Genomic DNA, 16,365 nt, shown 5'->3' with positions numbered 1-16,365 from the left:
TCAAGCCGAATGTCATATCAGGCATGCAATTTGGTAGATTAGATTCCACTAGGCAAATTTCTGTTACAGAATTCACTAGCAAGACAACAACTTATTATTATTTGCATATTGGCCAAATATATATGTAGTATTATTATTATTTGGTCTGATATATAGAGTATTATTCTTATTATTGTTATGCCCCTTTTTCCCCCTTACTTTTGCTAGTTGGTCATGCGTTTTTCCCTTTTCCTAGGAGTGAGTTTTAAGTTTTGACTGAAAATTGCATAATCAGAATTAGAGGACTTAATGAAAAGATACACGTAGAGTAAATGAGAAGCTTCCTTGTTTATTATAATTAAAAACCCATTTAAAAAATAATTTTTTTCCTAGGTTAGATAAATTATCCAATTCATTCAACTTAACCCGAATTTATATTAAATAATTTTAAAATATTTAATTTTTTAATTTACTCTAATTTTACATTAAAGTCGATCCGATAACCCGACCCAATCCATAGATAGCTTTATTTAGGGGCTTTTCCACTTTCTAATTAAGATTCCAAAACCTATTAAGCTTTATTTTATGCCATGTTGTTTTGATCCTTCAAGTGCCTGTTTTTTTCCTTTCCTGTCTGCATCAAACCCTCCTTCAATTCCCTCTTTATATGTATATATATTGGGTTCTTTCATTGCCTTCTCTTAGCTTATAAATCTAAACTACCCTTTATTAGATTCTTCAAACAAGTTGTGTCATTTCATAAACAATTCGTTCATTCATATTATCTACTCCCGTTCTCATCTCAAAGCAATTCGTATAAGCTGTAAAAAAGAAGGCCATCTCCATGACTGGGAAAAGAAACCAAACCAGCCCCGTCGGCAGCCCTTCGTCCGGCAACATATCAGACAGTTCTTCTAAAGAACAAGACCGGTTCCTCCCCATAGCTAACGTGAGTCGGATAATGAAAAAATCCCTCCCCGCCAACGCAAAAATATCCAAAGAAGCCAAAGAGACAGTGCAAGAATGTGTGTCGGAGTTCATCAGTTTCATCACCGGCGAGGCTTCCGATAAGTGTCAGAGGGAGAAAAGGAAGACCATAAACGGGGATGATCTGTTGTGGGCAATGACGACACTGGGTTTTGAGAATTACGTGGGTCCTCTCAAGGTTTACCTCAACAAGTATAGGGAAACCGAAGGGGAGAAGAATTCCATGGCTAGGCAAGAAGACCATCACCATCACCATCACCATCAATCACCCACATCGTACGGTTTGATCAGCCACGGTGGGGCTAATGAATTCAACAATGTAAGTGCGGGTATATCGTCGTCGGCTAACGCTGCCGATCATTTCCAGGGGTATAACAGTGGTGGTGGGGGATTCTTTTCGCTAGGGTCTCACCCGCAGAGTTATGGAGAGAATTTGATGGCAGCTGCAGGTGGTTTTAACACAAGCAGGATGGGAGAAAATGGTGATGGAAATGGTAATAGAACCATGGCAGCCCATTTTCACAGGGTTGACTGGTAGTAGTTTGAAAACTCCAAAGATACAAATATATATATAATTATATATAAGTTGAAGTTAATTTTTCTTTGTTTAATTTTGATTAACTATGGAATGACTGTATTTAAAGGTTTATTAGAAGTTTTGTTAATAAAGTTAATGTTGAAATGCAGAGTTAATTAGTTGGTATAGAATCTGAGTTTTAGCTTTTCATTTTATATAAAAACGAAAGTTGGTGAGAGTTTGGAGTTAGAAAGATGAATTCTAACATGAGATTGGGATGCCCAAATGGGAAGCAGAAATTTTAGGGTCAGTAAATGGAGTTGGTTTAGGGCAGTTTGAGAAATTATTTGCCCTTCTTTTGTTAGACAAAATCTCCTCTTCTCTTTTTCTCAACTAATTTTGCTATTATCAGCTTTATTATAACATTTTCATATTTCCCTTTTAATCTATAAACAATTAAGATAATTTGAAAAATTAAATATTGAATTTAAATTATAAAATATGTTTAATAAATTATAAAAATTAAATATAATTTATACTATTAAATATTAGAAATCGGTAGGAATTAAAGGAGAGATCCTATAATTTATCTCTCCGTTTCATGTCTCAGAGTTGGTTGGAATGTAATCATCATTCAATTTTATGTTTCATAATAAAATTTATTCTAGAAATTTTATTGAATAAATTGATTACAAAATCAAAAGCAAAGGTAAAAGTGTTTAAGATTCTTTTTTTTGCCATAATAAGTAATTAAAATAATTTAATTTAAAAAAATAAAATTAGAACAATTGAATGAATTCTCTATAATAATTAGTAGACTCCTATCTAGACCAATTCATGGGTCGGGTTGAGACCAAATAAAATTCTAGACCCGTTCGATAGGCATGAGCCCGACTTGAAAAATAGACTTAATTTTTTGTCCAAACCTGATCTGGATTATAGATGCTAAACCTGGGCTCGGCCCCGTATTAATTATTTTATTTTTTATATAAATAAATTAAACTATATAATACATCAAAAACCTTAAAATAAAGTTCCCACCAAATTGAAAATAAATTTAAAAAATCTTTATCCTTAAAACTTAACAACCAAATGTCTCTAAAATAGTAACAAAAAAATCTTCCCCGAGGTTCGATTCATTTTCTAAACAGATCTTTTTTTTTATTTACCCAAACTCATTTTACAAATTTATATTTTTATCCAAACCCTCCGGAGTGACCCCAGTTATTAACAACCTATTGCATATTAACATCATCCACTCTATTAACACTCTTCCCCCACAATGGAGCTTGTACAGTGTCCTGAATATAACCCAAAATAACAACCTCATTGACTTGAAAAGATTAGCATAGCCAACAAAGCACTTGCTACCAATTCATTGTAGTTTTTTGAATACAACAATGATTAAGTACCTTTTCCCAAATTTTCTTTGAGTATTGGTACTCTAAAGAAAAGATGGTTTCTTGTTTCATTCTCCCTACAATCTCAATTTAGTGAATCAAATGCTCTCTGAATGAGCCATCAAAATGTTGTAAGTGATGAACAAAGGCACTCTGATTGAGGGGATAATGTCTAAAACAAAATTGTTTTATCATTTAAGTTGTCTTAGAAAAGTAAGAAGTAAAGCAGGTCCTGGGGTTTTATTGCTTTCTTGCTCAAACATACAAGCCTTAATCTCATCACTAGTTATTTCCCTTACCAAAATAATAATTTTTAATTATATAAATAATATATATTTCTTTTTAATTTGACATTCAAACAGTTTTGGAAAGTAATTTTTTTTATTTGATTAGAAAAACAGTTTAAATCCAAAAAATGATAGTTGGGTTTATATATATATATTATAGATTTGAACATTATTTATTAAAATAGGTTTTAGGCAAAGTTATTTTTCAAAATATTTATTTGGAAGAGTATTTCAATACTTACGAGACTCAAAGTTTAGCATTATGGGACAAGAAAAAGAATGTTAGCAAATAAGTCTGACTTTAGACTTCAACACCTATGGATGTCGAATTTCGCTTTATATATTAACTTTAATTGATGTGGAGTTCTGTTTTATATATTTTCATTTGTAGAGAAATTAAATTTTCATCTTTTTTCTATTTTGTTTTAGACGAGTGAAATTTGAAAATTTTCCAATCACATAGTATTTTAGGTGTCTTTTATGCTCATGCTTTCATCTATAACTAGAGTCAAGCTCTCAACAATTTTCTTAAACCTTTTAGGACTTTTTTCCCATTGAAGTAACAATACGAGTGAACTTATAGTTAAAGTTTTGCCTTTTATATATTTAGAGAGAAAAAAAAAGTCAAAATATTAAACTAAACTTGACACCAATAAAAGTTAAAGTCTATTTAAATAAATAAAACTATGTGTGAGTTTGGATGGGCAGTGCGCTTACCTGCAGTTGGTGTAAAAACAGCGATAGCGGTGAAATTAAATACTGTAGCGTGAGACAAAAAGTAAACTAAACGCACCGCACCACACCCAATCGCCCATCCAAACCCACCTCAACTCATTGATATTAATAAAAGTTGAGATTCATAGATGTCAGATCTTAAGTTAAACTTATCAACTTACATTTTCATATTTACGAAGAAATTTAGTAATTGAAAGATTTATACTAAAGTTGAGATAGAATATCAAAATTTTCGTAAAAAATTGGATTAAAAAAATGGTGAATGTTGAAGTCCAAAAAAGCTAATTACGAAATAAATAATAATAATTTAAGTAATTGAAGAGGCAAGGCACCGAACCGATCCTAGCTTTTAAATTGAATGACAGCAAAAATATTGGATGGATTTGTTAAAACAGCTTCTATAACACGGTTAGACGAAAATTCAAATGTTCCCACGGCGTCGTTTCAAACGCCGTTTCTCACATCTACCTTTTTGATTATGCCCAGGGCACTGTTTCTGGAAATTCCGTACGTTTTCCCCCAATGGACGCTATGCCGCCTTCTTCTTCCCCTCTTTCTCTGCAACCTAACGGATCCTCTGCGTGCGCGTCCATTATTCCGTACAAACATGATTCGAATCCAACACTCGATAATCATATTCCATCTTCGAAGCCCCTCATCAGAAAGAAGAGGAGGAAAACTGTTGACAGAGATGCACCCTCATCTTCTTCTTGCTCTGCTTATTCCTCTTCTGTTCAGAAAGGAATGCGTTTGTCGTCTAAACGCCGGAATCTTAGGGTTCGGTTCGGTCCAGTTCGGCGAGCCGACGTTCGTGACGTTGACTCCATTGCGCTGCCTCTAGGAATGTCCTTCGCGGCCGTTGTTGCTCAGGTTCGATCAAGTTTCATTCTTTTCTTTCTTTTAAATATTTTAGCCCTAATGCTAGTCAGGAAATTGTATTGTATAGGTTCTCATTTGATAGAATTGTTGATAATTCAGTTGAATTTTCTGGACATTTTTAGAATTCTGGTGGAAGTGGAAACGTAGGTTTTTTATTGGGGGGGATTTTTTAAAGTTAAATTCTCGTTTTTTATATAACAATTTGGAAAAATGGTTTTAATTTTTTTACATTGTGATTGTCTCTGCCCCCTAATATTTAAGTTTGTTGTGAATTTGGATTCGTATACGTTTAAATTTGTAACAGTTTATGCCACATTTATTATTTTGATTATGCTTAGTTTTGGCCATTTGAAGATATCTTATGATATAGTCTTTATAGATGGCTGAGGTACTGCATCACTAATGTTTGCAATTGCCTCAGGCAAAAGGGAGTGCTAGGCTGATGTATCTCATTTTTGCCTGGCACATTGAAGCTTGAGTTGCAATATAGAGCTATATCTAGGCTATTGGTAAAAGCTAAGGCAGCGCGCATTTTCTCTGTTTTGATTATAGCTTTAAAATAAGCAACCTTTGCCTTGCCTAGTTGGTTTGTTATCATGCAGTGGAGGGGTCAAGGTGGTTTAAATCCCTTCTCTGTTTTGGTCTTCATCAATTATGGCCAATTCTTTTTAAGAAAGCTACATTTTTTAAAAGGCAATTCTTGCATTTTTCTTCAGTTTGTAAAGATCTCACACTAGTTTTGCTTGATTATGGCTGACATCAATCCTTGTAAATATAGGTTCTGGAAAAGATAGATGTTGCAAATGAAAGGCTGCCTCCTGATTATCTCTCACTGGTATGGTCTGAATTCTCTAACATGATGCTCATGATGGCTGGTTTACTTTACTGAAGTTAAAAGTTTCTTGCTTGCTAAAAAAGTTGGTCAATCTTCATGCTTGCAGATCTGCACTTCAGCTGTCAGAGAATCTTTAGCCAATGTAAGCCGGATTTAAACTGCTGACTCATAGACTGACTCTGATTTTACAAGTTAAGTTTCCTCGTGCCTTTTTATGGGAATCACACCACCAATGATGCTTATAGAGAACATGCCTTTTTCTTCTATGGTTTACTTGGTTACAGGTTTTTGGAGACAAGTTTGATTGTTTTGCGAGGAATTTTGAGAAATCATTTGGAAGCACCTTGAGGACTCTTAGATTGATTAATGACTCATCGAAGCACAAGGAAAAGCATCCATCAAACCCCAATAATGTGGAAAGTTCTTCAGATGAAACTAGAAGCAGAAACTCATTTGACATAAAGGATTCTTACTCAGATGTTGATCGGCCTTCTGTTTCAACTCAGAATCAATTGAATATCCATGAAGAGGTACAGGAGAATATCCAAACTGGGTCCCTGAATCGGGAACTTGTCATTCATGGACAAGTTAATCAACTGGCTTGCTTCAATCCAAGAACAGGTTCCGTTGCCGACCAGTCAGTGCGCAGCACAATCGAGAAATCTGTTATAGAGCAAGTTCGTTCTAATGATCTCAAGACATTAGAGCTTAGTCTTACTATGAGAAAGTTGAAGTTGAAAGAGGAACAGCTAGCTTTAAACTTTGATTCAAACCATCTAGAGAGATCAAAATTGGCAATGGGCATATCAAAGGCATCCTTCAAAGCTGAAAAGTTCAAGAACGAACTAAAAGACACAGGACAGGCTGAGTTGCTTAAAAAGTGCATCGATTGTCTTGTTGCTGGATTGCTCATCATGTCATTTCTTCTTATGTATGGTGCTTATGTTTACTCTTACAAAAGGATTACTGATGCTACATCATCTTGTAATCTTTCACTTGAGGTAAGGACGATCTCTTCCTGGCTTCAGTTGATCAATTTCCTCCCTTGATTTTCTTGTGTTATAGAAGCTCAGTGTTTTCCTTTCTTTTGATTTATTTGACTATTAGGTTAGGTGCCTTTTAATATTGATTCTTGTGTTTGGTCATCTCCTTAACTAGGTTGTGGAGCCATGAAAAGTAATCCCTCAAAACACCATATGGAAGTTTCTCTTTTGGTTGCTGCTTTCTGAGTGAATTATCTAGTTGCTTACTCTGTAGCTTCATGTGGAAAATTTACGTAGCCTTCTGGTCTGTAGGAATTAAGAATGTGGTTTTGGGGGGGGGGGGCAAATGATTGATGAGTGGTTCTGGAATTAACATGGTTGTTCAGTTGCCAAAGACTAGAATGGAGTGTAAGAAAACATTTTTACAGAGACTGCCACTGTTTATCATATGGTGTTTATCTTTCTAAATTTTGATAGCAATAATTTATCATTAGGTTTGATGCATGTATACATCTCCAACGTTCATCTGTTTCCTTTCCTCTGTTCTAGATAATTATCTGTTTGAATATTATCTCTTGACATTAAGTGCCTGATGATATCAGACCATTCATAATAAATTATTTCTGTTTGGGATGTTTCCCCTCTAAGGTTACTTTTAACGTTCCAAAAATATTTATATGATGCTTTCGTTTTTTTCCCAGGATAGCAAGTCTTGGTGGATCCCAAAGCAGGTGTCATCTCTCAATATAGGGTTCCACACTCTCAAGTGCCAGGTTCAAGTTGTAAGCCGAATGATGTTCGGGGTCATGCTGATTCTTGCAGTAGCTTATTTGCTTATACAACGATCTGGAACTTCAAATCAGACGATGCCAGTCACTTTTTTACTGTTGCTGTTAGGAATTGTCTGTGGTTTGGCTGGGAAGTTCTGTGTGGATACTTTAGGAGGAAATGGATATTACTGGGTCTTCTACTGGGAGATTCTATGCTTTTTGCATTTCCTCGCAAATGTCTTTACGTCCATGTTGTTCATCATTCTTCATGGACCTGTTAACATATCACAAAGGACAAGCAGCACACTTCTTCCATACTGGATTCGGAGATCACTCTTCTATTCTATTATGCTTTTCATTCTTCCCTTATTGTGCGGTCTTATGCCTTTCGCGGGCCTGTTTGAGTGGAAAGATCACTTCTTGCAGCTGGTTCTCGATAATGGAGAGGAAATCTAGAGTTTGGAGAGTTGAATTGGCTGCTGCGAATTTTAAAGTGCTTGTGAGCTTCTTGTTCAACTTATGGAATAATTATTTTGGACTAGATGTCAAAGTGTTGCATCGTTGTCAGCCGGAAAAGTTTGTGGGCTCTGAGGTAATTTATTAGAGCATTATTTTAGGTCGTCTTGCTTCATTCTATTTTGTACCTCTGCGATTGTCACGTCCAGCAGGTATTCTCTTACCTACAGAAAGTTGAGGTTGAAGAGGCATTTTGGACCGTGTATCAAACCATTGTACTTTTAACATTATTTATTAAATTATACCTGTTTGAGTGGAAAGATCACTTCTTGCAGCTGGTTCTCGATAATGGAGAGGAAATCTAGAGTTTGGAGAGTTGAATTGGCTGCTGCGAATTTTAAAGTGCTTGTGAGCTTGTTGTTCAACTTATGGAATAATTATTTTGGACTAGATGTCAAAGTGCTGCATCGTTGTCAGCCGGAAAAGTTTGTGGGCTCTGAGGTAATTTATTAGAGCATTATTTTAGGTCGTCTTGCTTCATTCTATTTTGTACCTCTGCGATTGTCACGTCCAGCAGGTATTCTCTTACCTACAGAAAGTTGAGGTTGAAGAGGCATTTTGGACCGTGTATCAAACCATTGTACTTTTAACATTATTTATTAAATTATATTAATTATGAAATCAGCAGTTGCCTTTTGTGCATGGATGTTTGTTCTTAATATGAGAAATTTTTGCAAAAGAAGGGTCAAGACTACGAACTTTGCAAACTGATTTTCCCTGGAATGCAACCCTTTCAAGTGAGGATTAAACAGGATACGCTGTCAAATAATCAATGGATGGTAGTCACATTCACTTTACAAGAAAATTTTCAAGAAACAAAAAACAAATCTGACAACTTAATTACCCCAAAATCACAAGAAAAAATAATAATATATGAAGAAAAAAAAGGAAACCCAACAATGTGGTCAAGGAATGATAAAAATGAATTCCAAGACGAATGTACAAAATTTCAAAGGGATATCGAACAGAGATCTTCATATACTTGTCTGATGTTAGGTCTCTCATTTACCGGAAGAATACACCTCAGTGATATGGCAAGCATATCATCCATTGCTTTTGTGTGTTCTTCCCCGCTAGCTATGTCTCTGTCAATACAATCCATCCCCCGTCCTTCTTGATCGCATAACTGAACCCAATCCGTCAGATCCACCGCTCCTGATTGACCCGATATTATGTCACCTGCACTTCTTCTTGTTAATAATTCCATCAGGATCACTCCTAATGCATACACATCAGCTTTAAAAGATGGGACTGGTTTGGATGTGGAAGCAAGTTCGGGAGCACGATATCCAAGGGCTCCCAGATTCAAGATCTGCTCAGCGATTCCAGTTGGCGTCATCAGCCGGTGCAGACAATAATCGGTGAGGCAAGCATGGTAATCAGGGTTAGCGAGGAGTATATTTGTCGGTTTCAGGTTTCCATGTGGCAGCCCTCTATCATGAAGGTGTAACAGACACTTGGCAACTTCCACAGCTACTTTCAGTCTTTGGCTGAAAGATAATGGGTGGTACCTCCGAGGAGTAGTCTCTGCATTAACATACATATAAGCATATACGCTGATCAAATGAAAACATGAAAGGTAGAATCTTCAATCAATTTCATGAATTCCCAAAACATAAAGATACATACAAGTGCAATTTAAGATTGCAACACAATTAAAACAATCCCTTATGACCCATTCTTTATTTACAACAATCAATACAGGTGGAGAGTGATGGTTCCAAGAACGGGTTAATGACACCGCAAAGATTCTTTTCAACCTTAAGCTCCATCTTTTGCAAGGAAAGCAAAAGGTTTAGTCACTGGAAGGGTGAAAGAAGCAGAATTTAGAAGTTCAGCCATAGTACCTGAGCCTAAACTCTAAACCAGATTCAACATATCTATGTTTATGCTCCTCTTAAATTACTGCCCTCATTTCTTGCTTGCAGCCATGATGTTTGACTTTCAAGATTCATCAGGATGCATAAACAGGGTGGTAAAGTCACATCAGTAGTTGCAAACACTGATGATTATAAGATAAGCAAGAGTGCTTAATTTTTTAGGTTTAATTGACTATCTTATAGACTTAGAAATTATTGTAAGTAGCCAGTTTCATTTGACACTTCTCTAATAATTTGGACCCCAAGAAGGTCAAAATCCAGATAAGCATCATTGCATTACTTCTGTCACGCAGAGCATGTTAAAAACATTTGCAAGAGACCTCAACATGACCTCATACACCTACTGACAAACAAGAATATTATTATCCAGTTTTCTTTCATAACAATTTGCACGCTTAAAAGTTCTGTTTCTAGGTGCTGCTACGGAAAGAGAGATGAAGAGATTTGACTTTCCAAATTCCCATAACATGAACAAAAAACACACTGTGTACCGTATTCAATAAGCAAGTAAATAATACTCCTGCCAAAACTGAGGTAGGACAGCACTTAGAAAGTATCCCAAGAAGATACGAAATGGTTCAAACAAACATAGAAAGAGCCTGTGACATTTGAACATGCAGTAGATTATGAGCAAATCTAGATCAAAAACTAGAAAAATAAATGTGAACCAATATCATAAACATCATAATCCACGTGATAAGAAGACTTCAAGGATACTAGATATGGCACACCCACTATGTGGGCTGTTGAAAATGCATGGGTAAAAATTGTGTTCAGGAAAAAATATAAAAAACATTATATGGATTGTTTCTCTTAAGTGAATACACATTTATATCATTAGTTTTAAAAATTTTAGGATAGTTTTCTTTGGAGTTTTTCTTTTTTTCATTTGAGTTGGTGTCAATAAGTCAAGTGAAACCAAACTCAGCCAAAGCTTTATAATAGTATAAATAACTAGCAAACAAACATTAAGATTTAGTTAAATAATAAAAAACAACAAAACAAAAATAAAACAAATATAAGAGCTCTTACCATAGAGATGCAAAGCCAAGTTATCACACTGGATATAATCTGATAGAAGAAGCCTTTCTTGTTCCCTTGGTCCCCAATAGTATGCTCGGACTGGAACAAAGTTAGAATGCCTCACGGACCCTATCTTTTTAACTTCCTTAGCAAATTCTTTCTTATGTTTAACCAATCCTACACGCAACCACTTCACAGTCAACATATGTCCATTACGCAGAGTAGCTTTATAAAGAGTTCCATGGCTGCCTCTTCCAAGAACTTCTGCTGGAGCTCGAGATAACTCTTCAATAGTGAATGATAATGAAGTATCAAGAAAGAATAATTCTCCAGCCAAACGATCCGGTGAGTAAACATCCAATGTCACAGGCTGTTCAAATGTTTCTATAGCATGTGGTGATGATGCTAATGGAGAGCCTGGGGAGGATTTCCTCCCAGATGATACTGGCTCATTATCTAGTAGATTAGGATTCACAGATGCTGAAGAGGTTGTCACTCTCTCGGCTGCACCATGCTCAACAATTTCAGCAGCAAATTCTTGCTGTCCAGAAACTGACCTAGAATTTGAAGTAAGCAAGTGATCATTTGAAAAACTTAATGAAGTTTGTGGCGCCTGAGCAGTTGAGTGAAACTTGAAACGGGAGGGTCGTGCAAGCCCACCTGACTTTGCATTGCCTCCAGTAGTTGTGTCACTAAATCCACATCTTCCATGAAATTCTTTAAGTTGGGCTCGGTGAAATGCCAAAAATACAAAAACAATCATTACAGCTGCTACAACTGAGGCAACAATAATTGCTACTCTAATACTACCCTTTGAACTGTGATGTCTCACATGATCAAGGGTATGATCCTGACTCGAGCCTGTCGGTGGCATGCCCTTGGGGAAAATAAGTAATGAGTTTCCTGGAGAAAACGCAGACCTAGGGAAGCCTCTCAAATTTTCTGGAATAGGACCCGACAGATCATTATTGGACACATTAAATGCACTGAGGCTATTTGAAAGCTTATCAGGGATTTTACCCTTGAAGTTGTTTCTTGATAAATCAAGGTATTCCAAATCACTAAGTTTGCTTAATTCACTAGGCAGCTGACCTGATAATTCGTTGCCTGCAAGATTCAGTAGTTTGAGCCTAGCTATGTTACCAATCTCAGAAGGCAAACCACCTGTCAAGGAATTATTGGACAGATCAAGTGACTCCATTTGGGGATAAGTTGACATAACAAGTAATTCACTAACACGAGAGCCTTGAAGTGGAATTGGTCCAGTTAAATGATTTCCTGAAAGATTCAGGCTTTTCAATGTTGTAGAGGTAAAGAAACTGCCAGGAATATGTCCACTGAGTTGATTCAAACTGAGTTCAACAACAGACAATATTGGAGAGGTATCCAGTAGAGAAGGCAAAGCACCAACAAGGGAATTATTCCTAAGATTAAATGTGTTCAAATCCTCGAAGTGAGGCAAGTTTGACAGGCTTCCTGACAACTTGTTTGAACTCAAATCAAGATCCACCAAAGAGGCTTCCCAATTCGACATAACAGATACATCACCAGAGATCATGTTGTTACTCAAATCGACCATTTCACAGCTTCTTAGAGAAGAAGGCAAATCACCAGACAACTGATTAGAAGAAAGCTTGAGAACCTTCAAAGTTGTAGAATTAATTACACGAATTGAACCTGTACAAATTTGGATAGATGTAAAATATCAAATGACAGTCAAATGCAAACAGAAGAGAATTTACCACAACATTAGGTTAATAAGAAAACATAAAGGAGTTCAGGAGTCAATTTTGACATAGCAAATATCTACTGTCAAAATAACACTAATCGTAAAGAGTTGACTTTTGCTACATTCAAACAACTAATTGATGGGATTCAGTGGTTCACACTTTTCATATATCCTTGTACATAAAAATCTTCCAGGTTTAGTAATCGCTACTTTAAGCAAAAGCAAGAAGATTAGCTCAAACTTAGAGGATGAATAACTGTTACACAGTCTAACTGCCTTGAATCCCCTTAAGCAGGCATCTTCGTATATTTTGCTTGAAGCATATCTAAAGCAGACCGATGATGCAGGAAGAGTGGATCTCATTTTCATCATTCCTCAAACAGTATATGTAAAGCAACAAACAAACCAAGAGGAAGGGAAAAAAAATCATTTTCCTTTGTTTCGCACTTAAGAGATTACAAGAACAGCAATGATGCCTTCTCACTTAAAATTTTGTGCTCTAAAGATTCCACACAATCATTTTAATGCAAGATAGAATGTTCAGCTTCATATTTATGAAATTATACGAATAAAGTGCTGGTTTTTTCCCCCTACATTGTGTTTGTTAAGATCATGAATTAAGATAATATATTTCAACCTAATAATTCACATTCATACATTTCTAGTAAATTACAACGTTAGAAAACCATTAAGTAAATAATTATTGTAAACCAAAATGACAAAAAAAAAAAAGACGTGCATGTTTAACTAGCATTGCTTTCATGGGAAAATCAGAACCTAAAGAACGTATTGCCTTTAGTCTCTAACATAAAAATCTAAGGAACAATAACACTATCAATAATTAAAATCCAAAAAAAAGTTACATATTTAGCCTGAAAATTAGTAGACTATTGACTAAATATTCCAACTTCATTATCAAAAACACTGAAATAAAGAGAAAAAGAAAAGGTCAAATAAAAAGTCAATACCCGTAAATCCATTGTGACTGAGATCCAACTCTTCCAACGGGACAAAACCCTCTACCAACTCCACTGGCACAGGTCCAAAGAGTTGATTTTTACCCAATTTCAGAACCCGCAAACCCGGCAATGACCCGAAGCTTGGCAGCAGCCCAGAAATGGAGTTATCACCCAAATCCAAAAGCTGCAGATTCTTAAACAACCCAATTGCTTCCTCTTTCAAAAACCCACCATTCAACTGGTTATGACTCAAGTTCACATGACGGATTGTATTAGCTAAACTGGACACATTCTCAACGGGTACAGACAAGCCTCCGTAAAACTCGTTATAACTCAAATCAATGTGTTCAACGTTCCTTAACTCACTGAGTAACTCGCCTATATCGCCTCGAAGCGCATTGTTGTGTAAATCTAACACCCTTAATTGCTGTAAATTTCGGAACCCGCTCGGTAACCCACCATCGAACTTGTTGACCGATAAATTCAAATAGTTTAACCCATAAAGGTCAGCGATCCGACCCGGGATAGGGCCGATGAACTGGTTATCAGATAGATCCAAATGTTGCAGCGAGGTTATTGATCCCAATGCGGGTGCAATCCGACCCGTGAAATTGTTGCCTGACAATGAGAGGTTTTGGAGGTTCCTAAGAGGAGTGAGAGTGTGGAACTTGAGGTCGCCGACGAGGCCAAGACGATCTAAGCTGATGGAAACGATGAAGCCGGAGTTGGGGTCGCGGGTAACACCGGTCCAAGAAGTAGGATCGGGTCGGGTATCCGGATCCCATACCGAAAGCACCTTATTGAAAGGATCGTGTCGGATTCCTTTCTTGAACTCAAGCAAAGATCGGAGCTCCAACGGGTCGAACCTAGATGCAGAAGCCAACCCCAAAAACAAGGGCAACAGAAGTAGATAAAAAGAGAAAGCGAAAGAAAAAGAGAGATTCATTTAATTCATCGAGTAGAAAATCCCAAACCAAAGAAGAAGAACCCAGAAACTGAAGCTTCTGCTTGGGAAAAAAAGGGTTTGTTTGGGATGCCAAAAAACTTACTGGGTTTCTTTTTAACTTGAAAAATGGAAGAAAAGTAAATTCGTTAAAAATGGCGGTAGGGTAGGGGTGAGAAATGAAGAAGATGAAGATGGTTGGTGGGAAAAAGAGTAAGTATAGTCTGTAAAGGGAAGGGTTAGCCAAAGCCCTTATTTGCCTGCCTTAGCTATGAAAGCTTAAGAAAAGATTTTTGTCTCTTATTTTGTTTCCATTTATAATATATTTTTCTTCAGATTTTGCCATTTTGATATTGCAGAGATATACATACTCTTTACTGTCTCAATTTTTAGTTTTTTTTTTCTTACTTGTAATTATTAATTTTGTTTTTATGTTAAAACAAGCTTGTTTTTTAATCTACTAGCCATTTCATTCTTTTTTATTTCCTATCTTTCAATTTCTAAATTTAATATATTTTCATCTTCCATTTAGATTTAAATGCAATTATTTATAATTATACGAATAATTATCATTGGTGGATCTCACTTAATTGAGTTATTATAATAGAAGGATTATAAAGTTGGTTATGCAGGTACAAAAAATTCTCTTGCGCCGTATTGTGGGTACGATACCATTTGACAGAATGGAGCTAGACACAAGCACTAAAAATAATTTACGAACTCTTCAATTCGAGACATTTAAAACTTTTAAATGTGGTTGAGAGGACATTTTTTATTCTGAACAAAAATTTCTTACATTAACACCACCACCTCAATATAGTCTAAAAAATTTTTAATTGTACTAGCATGTTGTATATTTCATAACTTCATTTTTAGCTAGAATTAGGATGGTCCATACTTTAAAGAGTACATAGAAGAAAATCCTAATAGTCTTAATGATACAGATTCAAATGTTAGAAAGAAAATAGCCTAGCAAATATGGAATGATAGAGCAATTAGATAAAATTGCACATGATGCTTACTTTTCTTGTTATCTTTATTTGTAATTATATTGTCGACTACTTTCTTGGACTAACATATTACATACGATGATTTGATTCTAATTTTGTTACTTGTTTAGAATTTTCTTCTCAACTATTATTAATATTTTTATTGTAAGTAATATTTAAAAAAATTATATAACTATGTAATTACAAGTTGTACAACCAAACACGACATAAGGAATTATAATATAATTACATTTGTCAAGCTAAACAAATCTAGAAAATTACATTTGTAATTATGAGATGGTGTTATTACTACACTAATATTTATACTTTCACCCAATTACTCTGTGGTAGGGGTGTTCAAACAGTCGGTTTGATTAATAGCCGAAATGTAAAAACCTTTAATTATTAACCGAATTGAAGTTTTTTTTTTCTCAAATACATTAACCGAATCAAAATATTTCAGTTAATTCGGTCAGTTAACCAAAATTTATATGTTTTTACTTTTTGGTTAAAATAAATATAAAACATAAAAAATATATTGCTAATATTCATTTTATTTTTTTAATAGTTCAAAAAAAACGTTAAATGGAGGCGAAAACAATAAATAAGACGTTAAAAACATGACATAAGTCTTGAAATTTAACAACCAAATAAAAAGTTAACAACGACACCATAGAAGAAGTCTTAAAATTTTTAAAAAACAACATAAAGTAAATCTTGAAAGTTAACGATGATAGCACTTAATACTTAACAACAAAAAAAACCTTTGAAGTACTAAAGTTTGGAAAGAAAAGTAATTACCTTAAGAATCCAATTTAGCAATGCTTGATCGTTGAAACTCGAAATGAAAAGGAAAAGGGTGTTGATTTCGAGTTGGGATGTTACAGGTGCAGGGTGAAGTTTGAGCTCAACTTGAAAATGGGTTGAAAAATAAGGGTTAAGCCAAAAGAACAA

General features: G+C 35.3%; 3 protein-coding genes across 4 annotated transcripts; 2 read left to right on the top strand and 1 right to left on the bottom strand.

The window, feature by feature from the left end:
* Nucleotides 1-591: 591 nt before the first annotated feature.
* On the top strand, nucleotides 592-1,659 carry LOC107950379 (nuclear transcription factor Y subunit B-3). The gene has a single exon (XM_016885226.2). The coding sequence runs from the start codon at nucleotides 824-826 to the stop codon at nucleotides 1,502-1,504; it is 681 nt and encodes a 226-aa protein (XP_016740715.1). The 5' UTR covers nucleotides 592-823; the 3' UTR covers nucleotides 1,505-1,659.
* Nucleotides 1,660-4,283: 2,624 nt separating this feature from the next.
* On the top strand, nucleotides 4,284-8,530 carry LOC107950378 (protein CPR-5). Of its 2 annotated transcripts, XR_005911117.1 has the most exons (6): nucleotides 4,284-4,775; nucleotides 5,563-5,619; nucleotides 5,726-5,761; nucleotides 5,904-6,620; nucleotides 7,304-7,964; nucleotides 8,164-8,530. XR_005911117.1 is itself a non-coding variant. In XM_016885225.2 (5 exons), the coding sequence occupies exons 1-5, from the start codon at nucleotides 4,428-4,430 to the stop codon at nucleotides 7,826-7,828; spliced, it is 1,683 nt and encodes a 560-aa protein (XP_016740714.2). In that variant the 5' UTR covers nucleotides 4,284-4,427; the 3' UTR covers nucleotides 7,829-8,530. The 2 variants fall into 2 exon arrangements, 1 of the variants encoding a protein (XP_016740714.2); XM_016885225.2 differs by having other exon boundaries at nucleotides 7,304-8,530.
* Nucleotides 8,531-8,654: 124 nt separating this feature from the next.
* LOC107950377 (probable inactive receptor kinase At5g10020) lies at nucleotides 8,655-14,806 on the bottom strand. Its single transcript, XM_016885224.2, has 3 exons — nucleotides 13,489-14,806; nucleotides 10,801-12,468; nucleotides 8,655-9,415 (listed from the first exon to the last, which is right to left on the bottom strand). The coding sequence occupies exons 1-3, from the start codon at nucleotides 14,423-14,425 to the stop codon at nucleotides 8,838-8,840; spliced, it is 3,183 nt and encodes a 1,060-aa protein (XP_016740713.2). The 5' UTR covers nucleotides 14,426-14,806; the 3' UTR covers nucleotides 8,655-8,837.
* Between the last annotated feature and the right edge of the window lie 1,559 nt (nucleotides 14,807-16,365).

This window comes from Gossypium hirsutum, chromosome D03 (assembly GCF_007990345.1).
Source record: "Gossypium hirsutum isolate 1008001.06 chromosome D03, Gossypium_hirsutum_v2.1, whole genome shotgun sequence".
NCBI classification, from domain to species: domain Eukaryota; kingdom Viridiplantae; phylum Streptophyta; class Magnoliopsida; order Malvales; family Malvaceae; genus Gossypium; species Gossypium hirsutum.
The sequence above is the reverse complement of the archived record's forward strand: the minus strand, read 5'-3'. Positions and strand labels throughout refer to the sequence as shown.